At 44.8% G+C, this 18,567-nt stretch overlaps 2 protein-coding genes across 8 annotated transcripts in view; one reads left to right on the top strand and one right to left on the bottom strand.

Annotated features, from left to right (window-relative positions):
- Positions 1–26: 26 nt before the first annotated feature.
- On the top strand, positions 27–918 carry LOC120948958 (exosome complex component RRP46). The gene is made up of 3 exons (XM_040365853.2): positions 27–198; positions 263–498; positions 564–918. The coding sequence occupies exons 1-3, from the start codon at positions 90–92 to the stop codon at positions 897–899; spliced, it is 681 nt and encodes a 226-aa protein (XP_040221787.2). The 5' UTR covers positions 27–89; the 3' UTR covers positions 900–918.
- A 4,767-nt stretch (positions 919–5,685) lies between these two features.
- The window catches only part of LOC120948957 (homeobox protein homothorax), a 190,508-nt gene continuing 177,626 nt past the window's right edge, over positions 5,686–18,567 (bottom strand). For 6 of the 7 annotated variants that reach the window (XM_049607105.1, XM_049607106.1, XM_049607107.1 and 3 more), the window contains 4 exons: positions 17,402–17,478; positions 12,296–12,354; positions 9,971–10,442; positions 5,686–9,888 (listed from right to left, as the gene is read on the bottom strand). In XM_049607105.1, the coding sequence (XP_049463062.1) occupies positions 10,270–10,442; positions 12,296–12,354; positions 17,402–17,478 (309 nt within the window). In that variant the 3' untranslated portion in view covers positions 5,686–9,888; positions 9,971–10,269. The remainder of the gene's footprint in view (positions 9,889–9,970; positions 10,443–12,295; positions 12,355–17,401; positions 17,479–18,567) is intronic. The other variant, XM_049607108.1, reaches the window with a different exon arrangement.

The raw sequence follows: 18,567 nt of genomic DNA on the forward strand, positions 1-18,567 counted from the left end.
CACGATTAAACCCATCAGTTTATAAACATTACTTGACACATCGTTCCGGCATAACAACAAACCTCCAAAACGCGGCGCACCGAGAAAACATGGTTACGGATTCAACAAAAACGATGCCAAATTCGCTCAACCTACGGCGGATGGTATGTGAAACGAACGTGCTTTCCCGGTCGGACTGTTCGGTAGCATTATCACAAGGTATGTATCGGTTCGATTTCCTCGATTGGTGGCACCATTTCATCGTTTGTTTTGTTCGTTCCAGGTGCAACACAGGTGATGGTGGCTGCCAATGGTCCCGCCGAGGTAAAGTTTAAAAATGCCGAATCGGAAAACTGCCATCTGGAGGTACAGTACCGCTCGAACGCGGGGCAAGAAGACATCCAGCACCGGCTGATGGAGAGTCTTATAAAGCGCTCGTTCGTGCGCGTTGTAGCGACGCCCGCGTTCTGTCGCAGTGCCGTTTACATTTATGTGCAGGAAATGACCGATCGGGGTGGGGTGAGTGGCCTGTTGCGCTAGATTTCTGTAGCCCAGTCACAATGACCGTTTCGTTTCGCTTTCAGCTACTTGCCTGCTCCATCAATGCGTCCTGCCTGGCACTGATTACGAGTGGAGTCGAGCTTAACTTTACCGTCGCCGCCGTACACTGCATCATGACCGAGGACGGTGCAATGATACTCGATCCCGATCACAAGCAGCTGAAGCTGGCCCGCAGCTCGTTCACGTTTGTGTTCGATAGCATTGGGAAGAACACGGTCACGTCGTACGTGCACGGCAGCTTCACGTTCGAGGAGTACGAGCAAGTCGTGAGTGTGTGCCGGAAAGCGGTGGAAAAGATATTCGATTTTTACCGGAAGGTGTCGCAAAACATAACAAAAGTCGTCACAGATGATAGTTAATACATTGGTGGATCATTAATCGTGACCGTCTTTCTACATAATATCCGACATTTTGGGTGAGATTGAAATGGTGAACCCCACCTGTTTACTAACTGTTAATTTCTATTAATTAACCCTAACTAATACCTTTTGGCAATCTCTGTGGCCGGATACCTCTAATATGGTGATATCTAAGGGTTCATATGTCTCATTAAAGGGTTTGCAAAGAGATTTTGAACGTTTCCCGATTATGTTTTGCATTTATCTCACTACGATTTGTTTGACTACTCCCCATCGAATCCCGAATCCCACAATATTGGCTGTTAATATATTCCCACAATATTGAATGATTCACATTTTTCGTTCAAATCGTTTTTTTTTAAATACGTGGGGAATGGTCAGTAAATCCTTAGATAAATTAACATAAATGGGAAACTTCAAAGAAATACTAAATACTAAATATTCGAATATAAATATCAAATTTTGAAAGAGATGTATGAAACTTAAAAGAAAGAAATACAAAAACTTGACTGAGAGATATAGAAATATGCAAAATTGAACGACAAATATGAATGAATATGAATGAAAAAGAGAAATATGAAATTTTGAATACGAAATACGAAAATTTGAAATAGAAATATGAATCTTTCGAGGATCAGGAGGAAACTAGGTGTTACAGTTCAAACGGAGAGCAAATAAAAGACAACTTGCTCGTTTGGTGGTTAACTATGAACTGATTTATTAAGAAAGAAGGCATAGGCTACTATGCCTAGGAAGCGAAATTCTGCTGAGGTAAAATTCACTGCTTGGTAGTCATAGCCTACTACACTAGGTAATGAAAATTTGTATTCCTGTTTGAACTACTACCACAGGACCGGTCGAGGGCCGTTCGGTCTGATTTCGGACAAGAATCCCCAAATGCACCGGCTGTACACCATTAGCATTATTATTAATTTACTTTATTTTCAATAAGTTACCTTTTTCTGTGGTTTTGTATACAATTTTATACTTTATCTACAATTTTATTACAATCATTACACAAATTGTTTTCTGTTCCATTGTTGTTTTTTTAAACCTTCCTTTAAATAATAGCTCGCTCGACCAGGAATTTGCGCAGGAACACACCCACACACTCGCTTCCTTTTTCTTTTCTTTCGATAATGTTTTGTTTGTTTTTTACTTAATACCATTCACCACACACACGCACACATACAAAGACTGTCGGTCCAAATGTACAGAGTTTTGAGACTTAAAAATACCTACGGAACGACTGCTCCTCGTACCTTTTGCGAATGTATTGTGGTATGGGGGTGAGTGTGTGTGTGCATTAAGTTTTGCGTGTGTGTGTGTTTTTGTTGTTGTTGTTATACCATCAATCTACTTATCCACTTAACCTAGCGTGTGAGTGTATATAGTGGGATCGCGTGTGTTTGTAACTTTGGGGTCCTATGCTTTACTCTATGGGGGGGGGGGGGGGGGGGGGTGATGATTACCAATGTGCGAACAGCGCAGTGGAGTGTAGTGTAGCAGTGGTAGTAGAGGGAAACAACGACACATATCCCTAGCGCCATGCAGCGTACTCCTCCTTGGGAGTGATTCGCTTCCCTCTTCGCAACATAACCACACTATTTTACACTTCTGCCCGGGCCCCGCTTGTACGTACTGGTAAGATCTATGAGATCAGATTAGTATACGTTTCACTTGTTTTTTTTTGTTACTTTCTTAAATATCCACCATTCTGTTTACTCTGCGCACATGCGCCTATCCTCGCGCACCGACAAGATATGTAAGGAAATTAAAATCTCACCCTTTGCTTGCAACTGTGTGCCTATAAACCTACACACACACATACATACATACTTTGCTTACTCTCTTCCATTCTAACTCTCTTTCTCTCGCGCTCTCTCTCGCTCTTATTCTGTATGGTTACTCAATGCAGTGTCCCTGTTTCTACAGCGTCAGCGGGTAGTGATCACTCACTGGCTACTAGATTTGCTCGAGCACACGGTCAAGCTGCTCGATGGAGACGCGTGGTCGTTCATCTTTCGTCGAGCGCTTAACCCATCACGCTGTTAATCCTGACTTACCTTTTAATAATACACTCCCGCTCAGAGTAAGCACCAAACAATGAAGCAAAAAGGGAAAAGAAAACCAAGGTCTTCTGACCTTGACCTGAATGGCCATAATATCGTTGGGGTAAAACACCGAAACACGTCACACGCAGAGGGGGGGGGGGGGGGGGGGACATTCTGAGGGTTTAAAAATTGGCGTGACGCTATTATTGCTTTCGAGTTTGAAAATAGATAGTGCTTGTGTTCTTATTCTTTCATTTTTTTTTGTTTGGTTATCTTCCGTATCGTATTTTCCATTTCCCTTTTTTTCTATTTTTTTGTTCACTTCGCTTTACTGTTCGCTTTTCTCTTTTCTGCAATACGTCAAGAGTGTTTCCGTGTGACGTTGTCTTATCTTATCTGGTTGTCTAGCTTGTTTTGTTATGGTTTGTTTTTTTCTTGTTTTTTTTTTGTTTTTGTTTGATCGATTTCGTAAACACATATTCACATAATACTAAAGCGCTTGACAGTAGGTTCTGGTAGTAGCTAGACGTAGTAGTGTTGTTGTGGGTTTGCTCGTATTTTCTTTTTCTTTTATTTTCCTCCATTTTTTCGTCCGCAGCAGAGGGGGTATTTGTTTGTTTTAGTAATGCACATACATCAAATACACTAGAATTTTGCACGAATCTTAGCTTGCTAGTAATAAGTTCACCGTTACCGTTTGCGCTCTGTACAGCTCGATTGCAGCAGCAGCTCGGATCAGCTTTCCAGCCACCCTGTCCGGTGCTGGTTCGGTTGTGATTCAGTATTCAGCTCATAGTCGCTCAGTTCATACTGCAGAGAGTGTTTACCATTATGTCTCACGCTCACTGCTGTACAGGCTGAAACATGCCAACACGCCATGGTTGGGCTTGCAAGCGTGTGTGTGTGTGTTTGTTTTAGCGCTGCTACTTTTGTGTTCTCTTCCTTTTTGGGGGGTCAGAGGTTTGCTGCTTACTATCCACTAACGATTATGATGTCCTCTCTTAGGTCCCGCCCAAGGGGGAACTCGGGGTTTTTTTTTGGGGGGGAAAGAGATGTATGTCTTTTTTTGTTTTTTTACAACAACCACAACATGCTGCACCACGAGTATAGCGGTGTAGCTAATGGTAATGCTATGCTCTCTACACTAAAGTGCTAATTCGTGTTCAAAAAGAATAAAAAAACAACAAAATACGAACTAAATTACTGCACCACAGTGCAGTTTTAACGACCGTCGAAACTTGTTTGCTCGTTTTTGCACCAATCGAAACTCCTCACACCGCGCACTGTCGACGTGTTAATGCAGGCCGGAACTGCAGCCAGATGCAGCGTTGTATCTGGTTTGCAAGATTGCCGAACCTGTCGTATACATTGAATAAGGCGGCTAGTGGCTTTGGCGACACTGTCAAACAAGCGTCAACCACTAGTAACACACTCCAAGTTAACACACAAAGGAAAACTACACAAATGTTTGATTGTGTGAAGCTGTCTCTTTCTTCTTCTCCTTCTGTTGTTGTTGTTGTTGGCTGCAACACGGTGTCAGCTACTACTAGTCGTATATCAATCGTATTACTTTTTCCCTTAGCACTAAATCTTTAAGACTGTCTGTGTATCCTTTTTGTAGTGTGGGGTTGGTTTTAACCATCTTCTTGCTGTGGTTCAACCCTTACTCAACACACATCTTTTACTGCAGTGTGTGCCCCGGTGTACTTTTTGGTTTTAAATATCTGCTTACGTGTATATACGGTGTGTCGGTGTGGGCTGTGGGTGTGTGTATAAGTATAGACTTTAAATATATATATTTTTACTTTTATATATATATGAATTTTTGGTTGTTTGTTCGGTTTTGCAATAAATTCTTAATCTCTCTCTCTCTCTCTCTCTCTCTCTCTCTCTCTCTCTCTCTCTCTCTCTCTCACTCCCACATGTACAAAAAAAAGCCCAATCGTTTAGCGTAATTCGTATACTTGGTTTGCGGTGCGTCATCGTCATCGTGAACAACTATCACATTCACACACACACACACACGCGCGCGTGAGATGTCGTGCTGTTGCGGTTTTTTTTTCGTCGTCTTTTAGCTCGATCGAATACTTAGGTTCGGTATATCGTAGGTTTAGAAAAGTAGCTGAAACAAAAACTCGAAAGCCTTTTTTGTGTGCCTTGTGCGCTTCCGAAACATGTTTGCTTTTTATAATAGCCAAAAACCGAATTAACCGAAAAGATTAAAAAAAAAAAACATTCCAACAAAATGAGCAACCTGTGCAGTATAAAGCCTTTCTTTTTACACACCATGATCAGTATCAGTGTTTAGCAGTTTAACTTATTTTACTATCCCCCTCATCATCGCCTGCTGTACGTATTTGAACTGTTGCCTAAAACGATCATCACAGTGCCACCCATACTCGCTTGTTCGCTCACTTGCCCCGCTACAGTAGCTTGGTAGCATATATTGACGGTGGCTATTAACGTATGAAAATCAACGTTTTAAAAGTAGCAAACAAACAAACAAAAAGGCAACATATAAGCGAACGATGAAGTTTTTTTGCTATAAATATTGGGTAAAACTAATAAAAATATGAAAGTTTACACCAAAGAGATGAATAACAGATGTAAAGAAGGAGAATGAAAAGAAAGAACGAAGAGAAAGTAAAGAAAATATTAATCGAGCAGATAAAAGAGACAATAACGAACAAAGAGAACCAAAAAAAAAAACACAAAACACATAACGAAAATCATAATGTTGAACGATTGTTTTCTGTTTTATTTCAGCGATTGTTGTTCGATATAATTTTTTTTTCTTCTTCCTGTTTTGTTTTCGCTCGTCTTCGGCATCATATTTTGTTTCTTACCTCCTAAGCATAACACGTTCACGTTAACCATCTTGAAACGGGGGCGGGGTACTAATTATTCGTACGCTTTTACCATTGCTGTGCTGTTTTGCCTTGTTTTGGCATCACCACCAACCGCAAGCTTCGATGCTACGACGCTTGGTTTTGCTGCTTTTTAACTAACGCACACGGCCTCACTTTATACTTCACCGCAAGCTTCAGTTGGTGGCGGCCAATTCTATGCCCTACCGTGTGTTCTCCTGCTCCTGTTTTCGTTCTGTTACTCTTTCCCTATATTTACAGCACAAACCTATTGCCCACCTCCTTCTCATTCAACCGCTCATTCGCTACAGTAGTGAGCGAGCACAGCGTTACATGGTATTTGGAGCATTATTACCGCTTTATACAGACGCTGAAGCAACTGAGCTGTGATTTGTGTGATTTTGTGTGTGTGTGTGGCTTTTTTGCGGTGCGTTCCTGTGATGTGTGTGTGTGCATTTACGCTGTTTCTCTTTCATTCTGCTATATATATATATATATAATTTTTGTTTAAAGGATACGCAACTTCACTAAGCTTTCCACAGCGCTGGTGGGCACTGCAGCTGTATGCCTTTGTCATACTCTCACACATACACACACACACACATATACCCGCACCCGCACCCACACAACACTCGCACACATTTAGAGCTTGTAATGCATGTGGATTAACGTTTCCACCGCATTGTTTGTTTGTTTGTTTTTGAATTCACCCTGTAACACGTTCAATAGAAAACACTGAACCTTTCGTACATAAGTTGTGGTTTTGGGGCCGTTTTCAGATGGAAGGGTAACAGTGCAATGATGCGATGGGAGAGGGAGAGGGGGGGGGGGGGGGAGGGAAGTGGGTGATCCTTATAATGTAAATTGGGTACGAGGGGATGGAGGGGAAACAAATTGAAACTAAAATAAAATTTACTGGTAGCTAGTACAATAATAATAATAATAATAATAATTAATAATTTTAATAATAATAATTTTCATTACATTAATTACTGCAATAATAGTAGTAAAAGTACCTAAGTTAAACAAAAAAAAAAGCTTTGCCTGTGGTTTGGTTGGCCTTAAGCAATTATTACACGACATCATTATTACAAATAACATTACACCAAACGGTAGCAGTTTCTGTTGTTGTTGTTTTTTTTTTACAGCTAAAACCCTACAATCTAAGATGCGGACACGCGAGAAACCCCCGGGTGAAGGTGAAGGATTTACTGTGAAAAGGGGAAGGTGGGAGGATCACTTCCATCGCGCTCTGGTTCACGTTACTAAGCTTCTGGCGGCAGCACAAATAATTGTACGATCGCTGCTCGCCATTTCTATTCCTACACACGCTGAAGTGTGTTCGACTGATCGACTCGTAGTGGAGTGCGGTGGGAATTGAGATTTGAAATGCTTCTACAAAGTTGTAACAAAACTGTATACTTTCCCATACACCTGCCCGCACACACACACACACACACCAACTAAATGCGTTTTGTTTTTGAGCTTGCCTGCCGGAACGTGCGCACGGAGCTAAAGTAACAAACAAACTATTCACCCTGTATAGATATTGATCCTTTGTATGATCTTTCTTTTTTGTTGTAGTTGTGCATTTTTTGTTTTCTATGTTTCCCTATCATTCTATGTGTGTTTCTGCCTTCCGCTATCCGATCCCATTTTTTTCCCAACATCCCACCTTTCATCCCTTCTTGATGGTTTCACATTCCCGCATTCGGGGTTTGAATTTAATATAAATCGTACTTACACACACGGCCCACTGGTGCCCTACCGCTCGCTCTGTTCACTCGCATCGCGCCCTACTTTATCCATCTAACGTTAACGAAAGGATACCATTCACAATCTCGTGCCTCGTTTTACATGATGTGGGTGGGTGGGTGGGTGTGGGTGTGTGTATGCTTTCTTTTTTATCGTTAATTAAATTCGTTGATGTCTGGTGATTTTCGCAGCGATGCGCTTCTGAAGCGTTATAACGGCGTAACGCGATGTAACGCCGCCCCGCTTACTCTGATTTTTCCTTTTTTGCTTCTCCTAATGTACACGCGCATACACAGTCACACATACATACAAACACACACACACATACACACACATGCATGCACATGGTGGAATATCATTGTTGTCGTACGGCCTTAATAATTGGAAGAAACTATTTTTACACTATTTGATAAGGTTTTTTTACGCGAATGCGTTACGAAATGCGTTACGTTCTCCGCGCGACTGGGAACTGTACGTATATGGCGAGGGGGGAGATTGTTTTTTTGTTGTTGTTGTTATAGGAGGAAGCATTAAGTCGCTGTAAACGGATGGCATTATTGCTATTGGTTTAGAAAATAGCCTACAATTTAAATAAAATAAAAAAAAAACAGTTTCCCACTTTTAGCCGGCGATTGCTGCGCCATCTGTTTAGCTTGAAAGCGCTTTTGCAAAAGCTTGAAAAAATTAAACTGATCGCGCGAAATGATCGGAAGGCGTTCTGCGTTGGTTTGTTGATAAAACCAATAAAATAGGTAAAAGTAAAGGGTAAGGTAGTACTAATTGTAGTGTTAATGCGTCATTCGCATATTCACATGTATAAATTGGTAACGTCTAATATTCCTCGAAACAAATATCCATTAATTGTGCAGGCATGTCTGTGTGTGTGTATGCGTGTGTGTATGCTAATGAGTGTGTACACATTGCGTTAGATTAATCTCTAAGATGCGTTCCTTAGGTGTAGAGGGGGTGTGTGTGTGTGTGATGCTTTTTTCTCCTATATACACTTTCGATTGCTTATCCTTATTCTATCTTTTGTTGCTCTAACTTGTTTTTCTTCTTCCTTCTATCTCTCTGATATTCACATTTTTGTAGGTTTAGGTCTACGTGTACGTCCTTAGTTGTTGCTTTCGCTTTTGCTTTCCTTACCACTAGTACTATTACTTTACACGGTATATCCGGGGTTTTTTTTTGCACACAACTACCTCGACCGCACATCCACACACCACACTATTGCTCCAATGGGTGTGTGCGCGTGTGTATTGCGGGCCTATGCGGTTTCCTGCACTTGTTGTGCTGAGAGTTTTGCGTACCGGTTTGCGACCGGTAATAAGCTAACGCAAATGGTTGATGGTCTAATTGTTTTAGTAGAAATTAAATATCGCTTACGTAGCACAGCAGCGCGTTACGGCATCATCGCCCGTGCCCGTGGGACCCTTTGGGAGCAGATGGCGAGGAGAAGAAGGCGGTTGGTGGAGTCTGGGGGATGATTCTGGGATGAGCGCGTAACCAGTCTGGGACGCCAAGACGGCCCGGCCCAAAGCGGGCAAAGCAGCTTCATAACTGTTGGCACTTTTGAGCACACATACACGCACGCACACACACACACACATACACGATAGTAACCCACGACAATGGGGTGATGGGAGTTGGGTGGTTGATGATGAAGATGCTGATGGAGGAGCCTTAAAGATAACTCGCCGAGGTGTGTGCAGCCGTGTGTGTGTGCGCGTGTGTTCGTGTTTGCGTTTAGCGAGAACCATCGAGGCGGTGGCCGGCCGGTCGCCAGACTCCCTCCAGTTCCGCCCGGAAAGCGAAATTGAGATCGTATCACACGGTGGCTGTGCTGCCCGTCGCGTAACTTGCCGGATCGATCGAATCGAGTTGCCCTTTTTTTCTGCATTTCACTAGCGTAGTCTCCCCATTCGGCTGGGCCAAGGATCCGATCGTCTGGGCCTCACACACACACACAAACATACTCCCAAACAACCAAAAATCCTGCGCAGAACCCGCGCTGCTGTGCAGGTGTGTGTGTGTGGTGGTTTTAACTTCCTTCCAGCTTCTTTTTTTTGTTGCTGATTTTCGTGTTTGTTTCTATTCCTTGTTTTTGGTTACTTCAAATGGCCACGTTTGCGTTGATGGTTGTGATGTACAACTTCAACAGTACTGTACCGCGCCGCTGCCGCCGCCGCCGCCGCCAGCAAAACGCATTCCAACGAGCGCCCTCCCGGGGGCTGTGTGTCTCTTGGGGATGGGAAGGTTGTGTGTTTTGTTGTGGCGAAAATGGTATGACGCGATAAATGCATTCTTTACCACCTAAAAGCATACAGAAAGAGAGGACATAGGTGTATTAGCTTTCATGTTTGTTCCTTACTACAAACGCAACTCTCATCATTACCTTTGCTTTTACGCATCCTTTACGGTCCGATCGACACCACCCGCTCTTTGATCGGTGTGCGATCGTGTGGCCCCGGTACCTGCGCTCCGTAGGCCACTGGCTGGTTGTGCAGGGGGGTAGTGGGGGGTAGGAAACAAGGATGGGGCAGGTGTGGTTTTTGTTTTTACAACCCACCGCCCCCGTTTCGACACACACACACACTCACACTCGGCTCACTCGTCTGGCGGGGCAGAGGGAGGATGATCGTCGTCGTCGGCGGCGCTGGGCACAGTCGTTACCGTCGTCCCTGCAACGACCGCTTACAGATGGTGCGGGTAGTACTCGGCCGGCGGATAGTGGTAGCCCTGGTGGAATGCCGGATCGCCCGGTGCCCGGTGCATCATCTGCGCCTGGCCGTCCATCATGTAGCTCATCGCGTCCGGATAGCCGGCGGACGGGCCCGGATGCGTGTACACTGAAATCGGAGAATATACTGGTCAAACCAAAAAGAAAAGAAGAAGAAGAAGAAGAAGAAAAAGAACGAACGTTCAGTTAACTTCAACATTACGAACGGGAGGGGGGGGGGGGGGGTGATGGGGAACAAGTTACCAGGGAATGGAATGGGGAGAGGATAGGTGGTATATGTTGAACAATTACTACGAAGCAAATGGAACGTTCTGTCTAGGCTCTATTGGCTAACTACTCGAAAGGCATGATTAATTACTGAGGTTTTTAATTAGAATATGTGTTAAATATACTGTATGGTAGCTTACTTTTAGCTAATTTAACTAAAATATGATCTATCCTTTAGTAATTACACAAAACTCTGCACCATTTCAAGGTGTTGATTGAAAAACTGGACTAAAAATTATATAAACATGCTTATTACGGGTTAAATAACACTTTAGCGAAGCTTAGTAAACGCAATTCTTCTTATAAATTGCCTGCATAGTGTCTGCAATTGTATACTATTCTTATTGTTATGGAATCTAGTAGGAATCATTGAAACGGAGTTGGTTACGGATTAGATCGGTGCATTCTACTGCATTCCTACTAGATTTTATAAGAATGTGCAAGGTATCCACGTTACGCGAAGCAAATGGCATTTTTTATCGAAATCAAAGAACATCAATTAAAATTAAAAACGTTCGAAAGAATTCAACCGAAATGCAATTCCAACCAGCCTTATCGGAATGGAAAGAAGTAAATCGCACCCGTGCTACCGTAAAACGAACCGTTTCCATTTTCCCATTAGATTCCGCATCGCAAGGACGCCGCTCATTCAAGGCTCATTTGTCACATTAATTTAGACTTCTCCGGTCTCGCGTGTGTATTTTCGCAAGCGCTCGCGCAAGATTGATTTCCCATTTCACATTATTAAACCCATTATCCTCCACCTCGCTCCCACCCCCTTCCCAACTCTTTCCACGCCGGCGGATCAATGCCGGGACACGGAGCATTTCATGAATAATGGAAATGCTATGCCCCGGGAAACGGTAATTAACGGGCCCGCCGAACCCGGCCCGGAGATTGTGGTGCAAGAGGGGAGTGGGCAACCAATCCGACCGGGCTTAGCACGGCACGGAGGATGCTCGATTTGAGGCGCAGTCTTTAAATGAATGACTAAAACGCCCCCGCGCATCGGGAGAGGAGTTGCGAGTTGGTTTGGAAGTTTAGGCTCCCAACCGACTGATAAGGAGCAATCTCCGCGACCATGTTTTATGTCGCAGACTTGTATTTCTCGGAGCTCGCGACAGATGAAGTAAGTGGCCGTAGCTCGTAAATTACGCGCCCTTTTCGATTGGTTTTGGGCCGGATTTGCGGGGGACGTTGGTGTGAGATTGATGCGCGTTCTTTGCTGACTGATCTAGCTGCTGGCTGGGAGCGCGAGTTGAAGACAGCACAAGATGCAAGCAAAGTGATAAGATACTCCGTAGGATGGAAGGGGCATGTAAAAATGGTTTGCTACATGAACAAAAAGGTTTTGCATTTTCCAGGGTACATTTTCTACAACCAAATTCATTCTAACAATAAAACGGAACACTGTTATCGGGCACAGCGAAGAGACTGGAGCGAATGTTTGCTGTGGTGAGGTGGTGGGCCAGGAGCATCGACTCGACTGGAGGGTTTGGGGTGAGATAAAATTGCGCCACTTCGCTTCGCAGACGCAAATACAATACACATTAACAACCATTAGCTACGCTACGGTGGATAAGGACAAACACACACAGCCAGAAGGGCAAAGGGATGTTCGGGGTTCCGTTTGCCCAGTTTCTGTGCCGTGCCCCACCGAGAAACGATACCCGGCACCGCCTCGAGGCGGTAGTACTAACTCCGATTACTAACCTGCTCGGTTGGACTGATCTATCATGGGTTGCACTATTCTGCGCCGCGCGTTGATAAACCTGTCGAGGAGAGGGGGAAAAAAAGGAAGAAAAAGAATCGAGAATGAGAAAAACAGTAAGAAAACAACAACAACAACAACAGCGAGGACGACGTTCTGATAAAAGGATAAGACAGACAGAAACCTCTCTCCCCTGGCCCGTCCATCCCGCCCGTTTGCTTCGGGCCATCCCGTGAGGGAGTGGCTGTTGGAAGAGGAAGAGGGACGCGGGTTTGGTTTCGAGAAAATGGAACAAACACATTAATCAAGTGAAGTGAAATGATTAGAGTTGAACCGAAACCCCGGGGATGAAGGATATCGCCGCGCGGCGTGTTTTTCCGCGCGTGCAAGGATGTGCGTGCAAGGCGTGCAAGGGGAGTGGGAAGGAAAGGGAAGGAAGGGTGGATAAGCGAGCGCGCGAGGTGATAAAACATTCAAAAGGGGAAAATTCGCTGTGTGACACTGTGGAATGTGTGTGTGTGTGTTTGTATTGTCGGGGTTTGGTTTGCTGAAGATCGACTCTTTCGACCGAACCCCGCCCGAATCCGTCACACTGTATCTGTGTGTGTGTGTTAGTGTCTGTTTTATTTTTCTACTTCACTTGTTTGTGTTGCTTTCTAGCACACCAGCACCCGAAAAGAAGGGAAGGGACGTGCGCGCGCGTTTTCGGCGGAAAGCACCACGAGCGGGCGGAAAAACAACGAAACGAACGCTCACGCTGATAAGAATCTGTAATTTCCAACCCAAAATTTTCCCAAAAAAGAGATTACTTCTCGGGAAAGAGAGGAGAGGTGCTAGTCCCGTCCCCCTTTTACGTCCCGTGGCAAGAATTCCATTCCCGAATTACACATCTTAGCCGGCGTTTTTCCTATCGGTGCCGGATCAGCACCCGAAACGTGCTGCCCCAAAGCGGATCGGTTTGTTTTTCCAAAAGGGGGCGAGGGCGGGAAAGAGCGGGGCGAGGGATGTAGGACGGCAATTTTCTTCCCTTTTTTCCGCCCGACCGACCACCCCCCATCCCCCTCCACCCCCCCTTCAGAAACGAGCCAGGCCGAGAACACACCGACGCGCGCTGCCCGAGAGGGGCCCGAGATGGCGATTCGGATTGGATTGCACAGTTTATTTGATTTATGGAAATTAAACAATAATAAATCACCTCATCTAGTGATTGTAAAGGGAGCGGTGGGTGGGTTGCAGCTTCCACAAAATCCACCAACCTAGGGATTGGATCCTCTGTGCGGAGAAGGGAAAGGCACATTTCGGCTTCCTTTGAGCGTTCTTACTTTCATTTCCCTACAGTAGTCGGGGCTCCGTGCGTGTTGTGCACCCTTTGTGTTGTTTGGGCCTTTTTTTTTGTTGGCTGGCTGGCTGTAAGTACCGTACAGCAGTACCGCTCCTTTCCCTTCCCCCGGGGACGCAATTGGAAGTGACCAGCACGACGACTTTGGGTACTTTGGGCGAAGGGATTCATTTTTGTTTAGATATTTGTTTGTGCAGCGTCGTAAGTTAAACATGAAAATTGCTTTCCATCTGCATCGAAGGGTAACGCATGCGTTCGGCTGCTATGGAGGAGAGAGGAGCGGCCAGGCCGGAAAGAAATCCCAAAGAAAGTGAGACCAAAGAATTCGGTATGAATGCGAAATGACCCAGTGACAATGGTTGGGTTGGCCGCAGTGTGGGGTTGTTGCCGTTTGGCGAAGGACACACGAAGGGGACATGTGGATAAGTGTGTATTTTCTTTTCTCCTTTTTTTTGCTCGTTATTTGCGACCGGAGCGTGCTGGGGGGTAAAATGATTGTGTCCGGATTCGATTGGGACATGAGTTGGAAAATAGATGTCTTATCTGCCCGGTGCCCTCGATGCTTCGTTCACGGGGCAGGAAGGAGTTAAACACAGCGGGACAAACTATTAGAAACTAATATGGTATGGTACGTGCATTCAATGCTAGAATTGCTTGTTCCGGCAAATCTCTTAAGCTTGTGCTGTTAATATTTAAGATTTGTTTGAATAATATGGCTAAAAGTGACTGAACGAAAATCTATCTTACTAGAAAAATCTATTATCTTACTAGAAAAGGTAATACGTTTCGTATACCAAAGTGTGCTGTTCTAGTTAGAAAGATCACGTTTAGTGGTCGAGTGAATGTTAACGTTAATTTTAACTGTCAACTTTACGCTGATCTTTGGAGTCATAACAAGGAAATGTTATATTTAAATCTATATTGTAAAGTGGAATATATGGCATATTGAACTTTCCTTCTCTAGGTGTATAATACGCTAATGTAGATGTGAGATGTAATCAAAAAATTGCATTTTCTCTTGATCAAGAAATGGTCATTACAAGCGCAAATAGATTTAGAGATAGAATGTGCAAATTTACATTGATTTTTGTGTAAGATTTATTTTAAAAAAAACTGATGAAATATGAAATATTATACTCCAAACCATAAGGAAACTAAGTCTCCAGTGGAAAACATATCAATTCCAATCGAATCAAACTCTCCTACTGATCTTTATTATCATCTTCCGATGATTTGACCTAAACTGCCACAGAAAGTGGGGGAAAAAGTGGTTAATATATGATTGAAAATGGCAATTTTTTGAAATGTATTTGCCGATAACTTGAAGCATAAAATATCACCATTTCGTTTGATAAATATAAGAAAAAAAGTGCAGAATTCATTTGCACTCACAAGGTACCACAAATCACTGCTTTAGCTCGTACAGTATCGGACAGAAAGATAGGGCATTGGGTTTTTAACGCACCGTGCACCCGTTGGGCCAAGTTTATGAGTGGTTTGTATGTGTTTGTGTTTGTGTGTGTGTGTATGTGTGTGTATGTGTGTGTGTGTATGTGTGTGTGCATGTGTGTGTGTGTGTGGATGTATGTTTGAATGTGTATTGATGTGTGTGTTTGTTTCACAAGTAGGTCGTTTCGGATAGATTTGTAAGTAGCTTTTTTGTGTTTTGGGTTAGGTTTTTGGTGTGATAAGCAGGACCACCGCCCTCGCGATCAGTGTGTTTTCGATATATTAACAATGTTACGGTCTTCTTTCGCCGTGGTCTTCTGAGGACGTCCGGTTGACTTGCGCGTTTCGGTTGTCCAAGCGCGTTTCAGTTGTCTAAGCACGTTTCGGTTGTCCGAAGCGCGTTTGCCACAAAAGTGCGCGATCGTTCCATTACGAACTCGATCCTTTTGCGCTTAATGCCAGCAGCAGCCATTCGCTTTTACATATGGCGCTGATAATCGGTACAACGTTTACCTCGACCCATTGTTACTAACATTGCTTGCTTGGACCGTCAAGAACGCGCTGGTTAAAAAGTTGGACACGGCTGATCCCGTGCTCTGCCTGCGTTCTACTTCTATACGCGATGAATTACATCGTTGTCGAGCAGCGAAAACATCGCATGGATAAAAACTATCAACGAGTACGCGAGTAAGCGTCTTCCCTTCAAAATCGAGAACAGAATACTGCCGCGCTCATGAAACAAAACGCCCATTGAAAAGAACAACTGCGCGCCAGCTCAATGCACGCACAAAGTTTACCATTCGCACACAACGTGCAACGCAGAGATGCACGAAGGCCTTTCAATGGCGTGCACTGGAGAAACACCTGTGTGAGAATGCCGAGTTCATTGCTATTGTGCGTGTGTCCATTTCGCACCGGTGTCGCATTCACATTCATGAAACAGCACACCTGCGTTTTCGTCCGAGGAACAAGGGCTGCTGTCGATGCAAACTTTAGTTTTTATCCAAGTGTAAACGCACAATGTTTCACATGATATCACACATAATAAGAATAATTTCAACGCAATATGACATCATGGCAAGTTTTTCAGACACAAACCCGCGCACTTGCAAATACATATTAAAAAGCACACTCACTTTCTACTACTACACACACACACATACACACACACACACACACAGACAAACACACACACACACACACACTCACACACACACATACACACACACATACACACATACACACACACAAACACGAGTAACGTGGCAAAACAAGTGCACGGTGCATTGAAAAAAAAGGGTCCTATCTTAATGTCCGATACTGTATCTGTTTACCCATGCTAGGCCGTCGCGTTAACAAAAATCCATCGGATGCAAACCATGCTGTATGCAACAGCTTCCGAGGGTTCGTTTTATTAACCTACACCTTTCCCGCCAAGATGCAGGCTAAACGTTTGACATATTCTTCCTGTCAAACTGTACACACGCCTGCTTTGCCACTCATTGGACGCGCTAAGCATCCTTCCGAAAACAAACAAATCCCCTTCTCCCACTGTGCGCGGCTATTTTGTTTCCCGCGCTGTACATTGTACTAATCAAAGCAACACAGTGAGAATCAAATTGGCCCGGATTGGGTCGGAGCTAGTGAGTGATTTTCCCCGTGCAGCTCGAAACGGCATACGGTACCCCTTCAGCTGCTGAACAGAAGGTGCGTGTGATGTGGTTTTCCACTGAGCGGGTAAGCAGAAGACGAACCTCGCTCGCCAAACAATGGCACAAAAGGGGTATTACAAGCGAACAATCGTCAAACTTCCCCTGTTCCGGCGAGATCCCTTGTCGGAAAACTTTACCGAAAACGCGTGTGTGTGCCAGGTAAGTGTGTACCTATACGGCACCACACACTAGCTAGCTCTTTGAAGAGGTCGTGGCGCGTGTTCCTGCTGGCAAACAACAAATTTAGTTCTGCCACCCAACCGAAACTGGGTTTGCCGGGTTGAGGTTTCCTCCTCCCTTGCTGCGTTAATTTTCCCATTTGGCCGTTTAATGAGGTCTCCTTTTTTGGGCTGGAAGCGTGCGCAGGGGCTTTGTCTGCCGATCCTTTTCACAAGGATCACAGCGCTGGGCCAGCCAACTACATGCGAAAAGGGGTGAAACGAAGCAAAAGCCGTCGGTGGACGCAGAGAGAGAGAGCGAGAGCCTTGATCTCCCTTGGGGGGGACCCGGGGAGGCGGTTGTTTTAGATGTCTGTCCAATTGTCGAATGCCAGTACATTCGCCGGTGTCGAAGAACGGGAGTGAACCACTGTACATGAAAGCACTTACCAGTTATTAACTTGCAGTATCGTCAGGCCCGTGTCTTGTGCTAGCTGCTTTTTCTGGTCCTCCGATGGGTAGGGATGCTGTGGGAAATGGAAGCAAAAAAGAAAGAAGAAACAGAATGAAATCAGTGAACATAGTGTGTGTTTGTGAAGCTCGAGCGTCGATGCAAAGTAGGCGGCTTTGGCAGCACACACGCGCTCGGCCACCATTCAAGTGCCACTTTGCCGACACTTTCCTGCAACGGAGTTGAGCAAGGGTGGTGGTTGCCTGGTAAGGGGAAGAGGGATAAAAGACCCCAACTGGATGTTGTTGTGGCAGGCTGTTTGATCGCTTTTCGATTGTTTGTTAATTAAAATCTCGAGCAGTTCGTGCAAGAGCGCATGTTATTGGAGGACTGTGGCACAAGTGCCTTTTACGGCCATTTGATGGCGTGATAGCGTGTCGGGGAATTGGTGGATGGATTAAGGCTTAAGAACTGTTTCGGTTACAGCTCCATCGTGTTTGTTTTAAGAACCGTCGGCTATAGTTTAGATAATTTCTTTTATGTGTATGACCGCAGCTCGTTCCATTCCACTAATAGGAAACAGTGCAGTCTGTCTCCCACTAACAGACACTCTTTTTTCTATTTTTTATCTTTACAGCCACCTTCACAGCCACCATCGCAAACCCACCGCGTGCGCTAAACATTGATCGGTCAATTAATAATATTTAATTGTTTTACATCGCTACACATAAACACACACACACACATCGTGCTCGCGTGCTCGTGCGTTTGGGCTCGGTCGCGGACAACACCGATTTGCTGTCGCGCCGGCCGCCTACCTACACAAGACGGCCGCGGCTGGAAGCGCCGCCACGGTGCAGTTTACATGCGCGTTCTCGGCCCGCTCGGCGCGCCCGTATCGTGTGCGTGGACAACCTGACCCACGCTGGCGCGCGCGCGCGCGCACTCTCGGGCCTATCTTTTCCACATTTACATGTTCGGGAACAACCCCCAACATCTCCTCCCACCAAAAAAAGGAAAAAGGGGAAGAAAAAACATGTACCACACAGCACACACACCCGCCGACACCGAGACGGACGGGTGCAGTATGGTGGTACCGAACAGGGTGAGTACAAAGTTTTGTGATTTCATTACTGAAACTGCATGTGGTGCATGGGTGCATCAC

Source organism: Anopheles coluzzii, chromosome 2 (assembly GCF_943734685.1).
Source record: "Anopheles coluzzii chromosome 2, AcolN3, whole genome shotgun sequence".
NCBI classification, from domain to species: domain Eukaryota; kingdom Metazoa; phylum Arthropoda; class Insecta; order Diptera; family Culicidae; genus Anopheles; species Anopheles coluzzii.

Excerpts from the sequence above, each read along its gene's own strand:
- LOC120948958 (XM_040365853.2), top strand. The coding sequence starts at position 90 with ATGGTTACGGATTCAACAAAAACGATGCCAAATTCGCTCAACCTACGG. Across the intron at positions 199-262 it reads TTCGGTAGCATTATCACAAG|GTGCAACACAGGTGATGGTG; the intron begins GTATGTATCGGT and ends TGTTCGTTCCAG. Across the intron at positions 499-563 it reads AAATGACCGATCGGGGTGGG|CTACTTGCCTGCTCCATCAA; the intron begins GTGAGTGGCCTG and ends TTTCGCTTTCAG.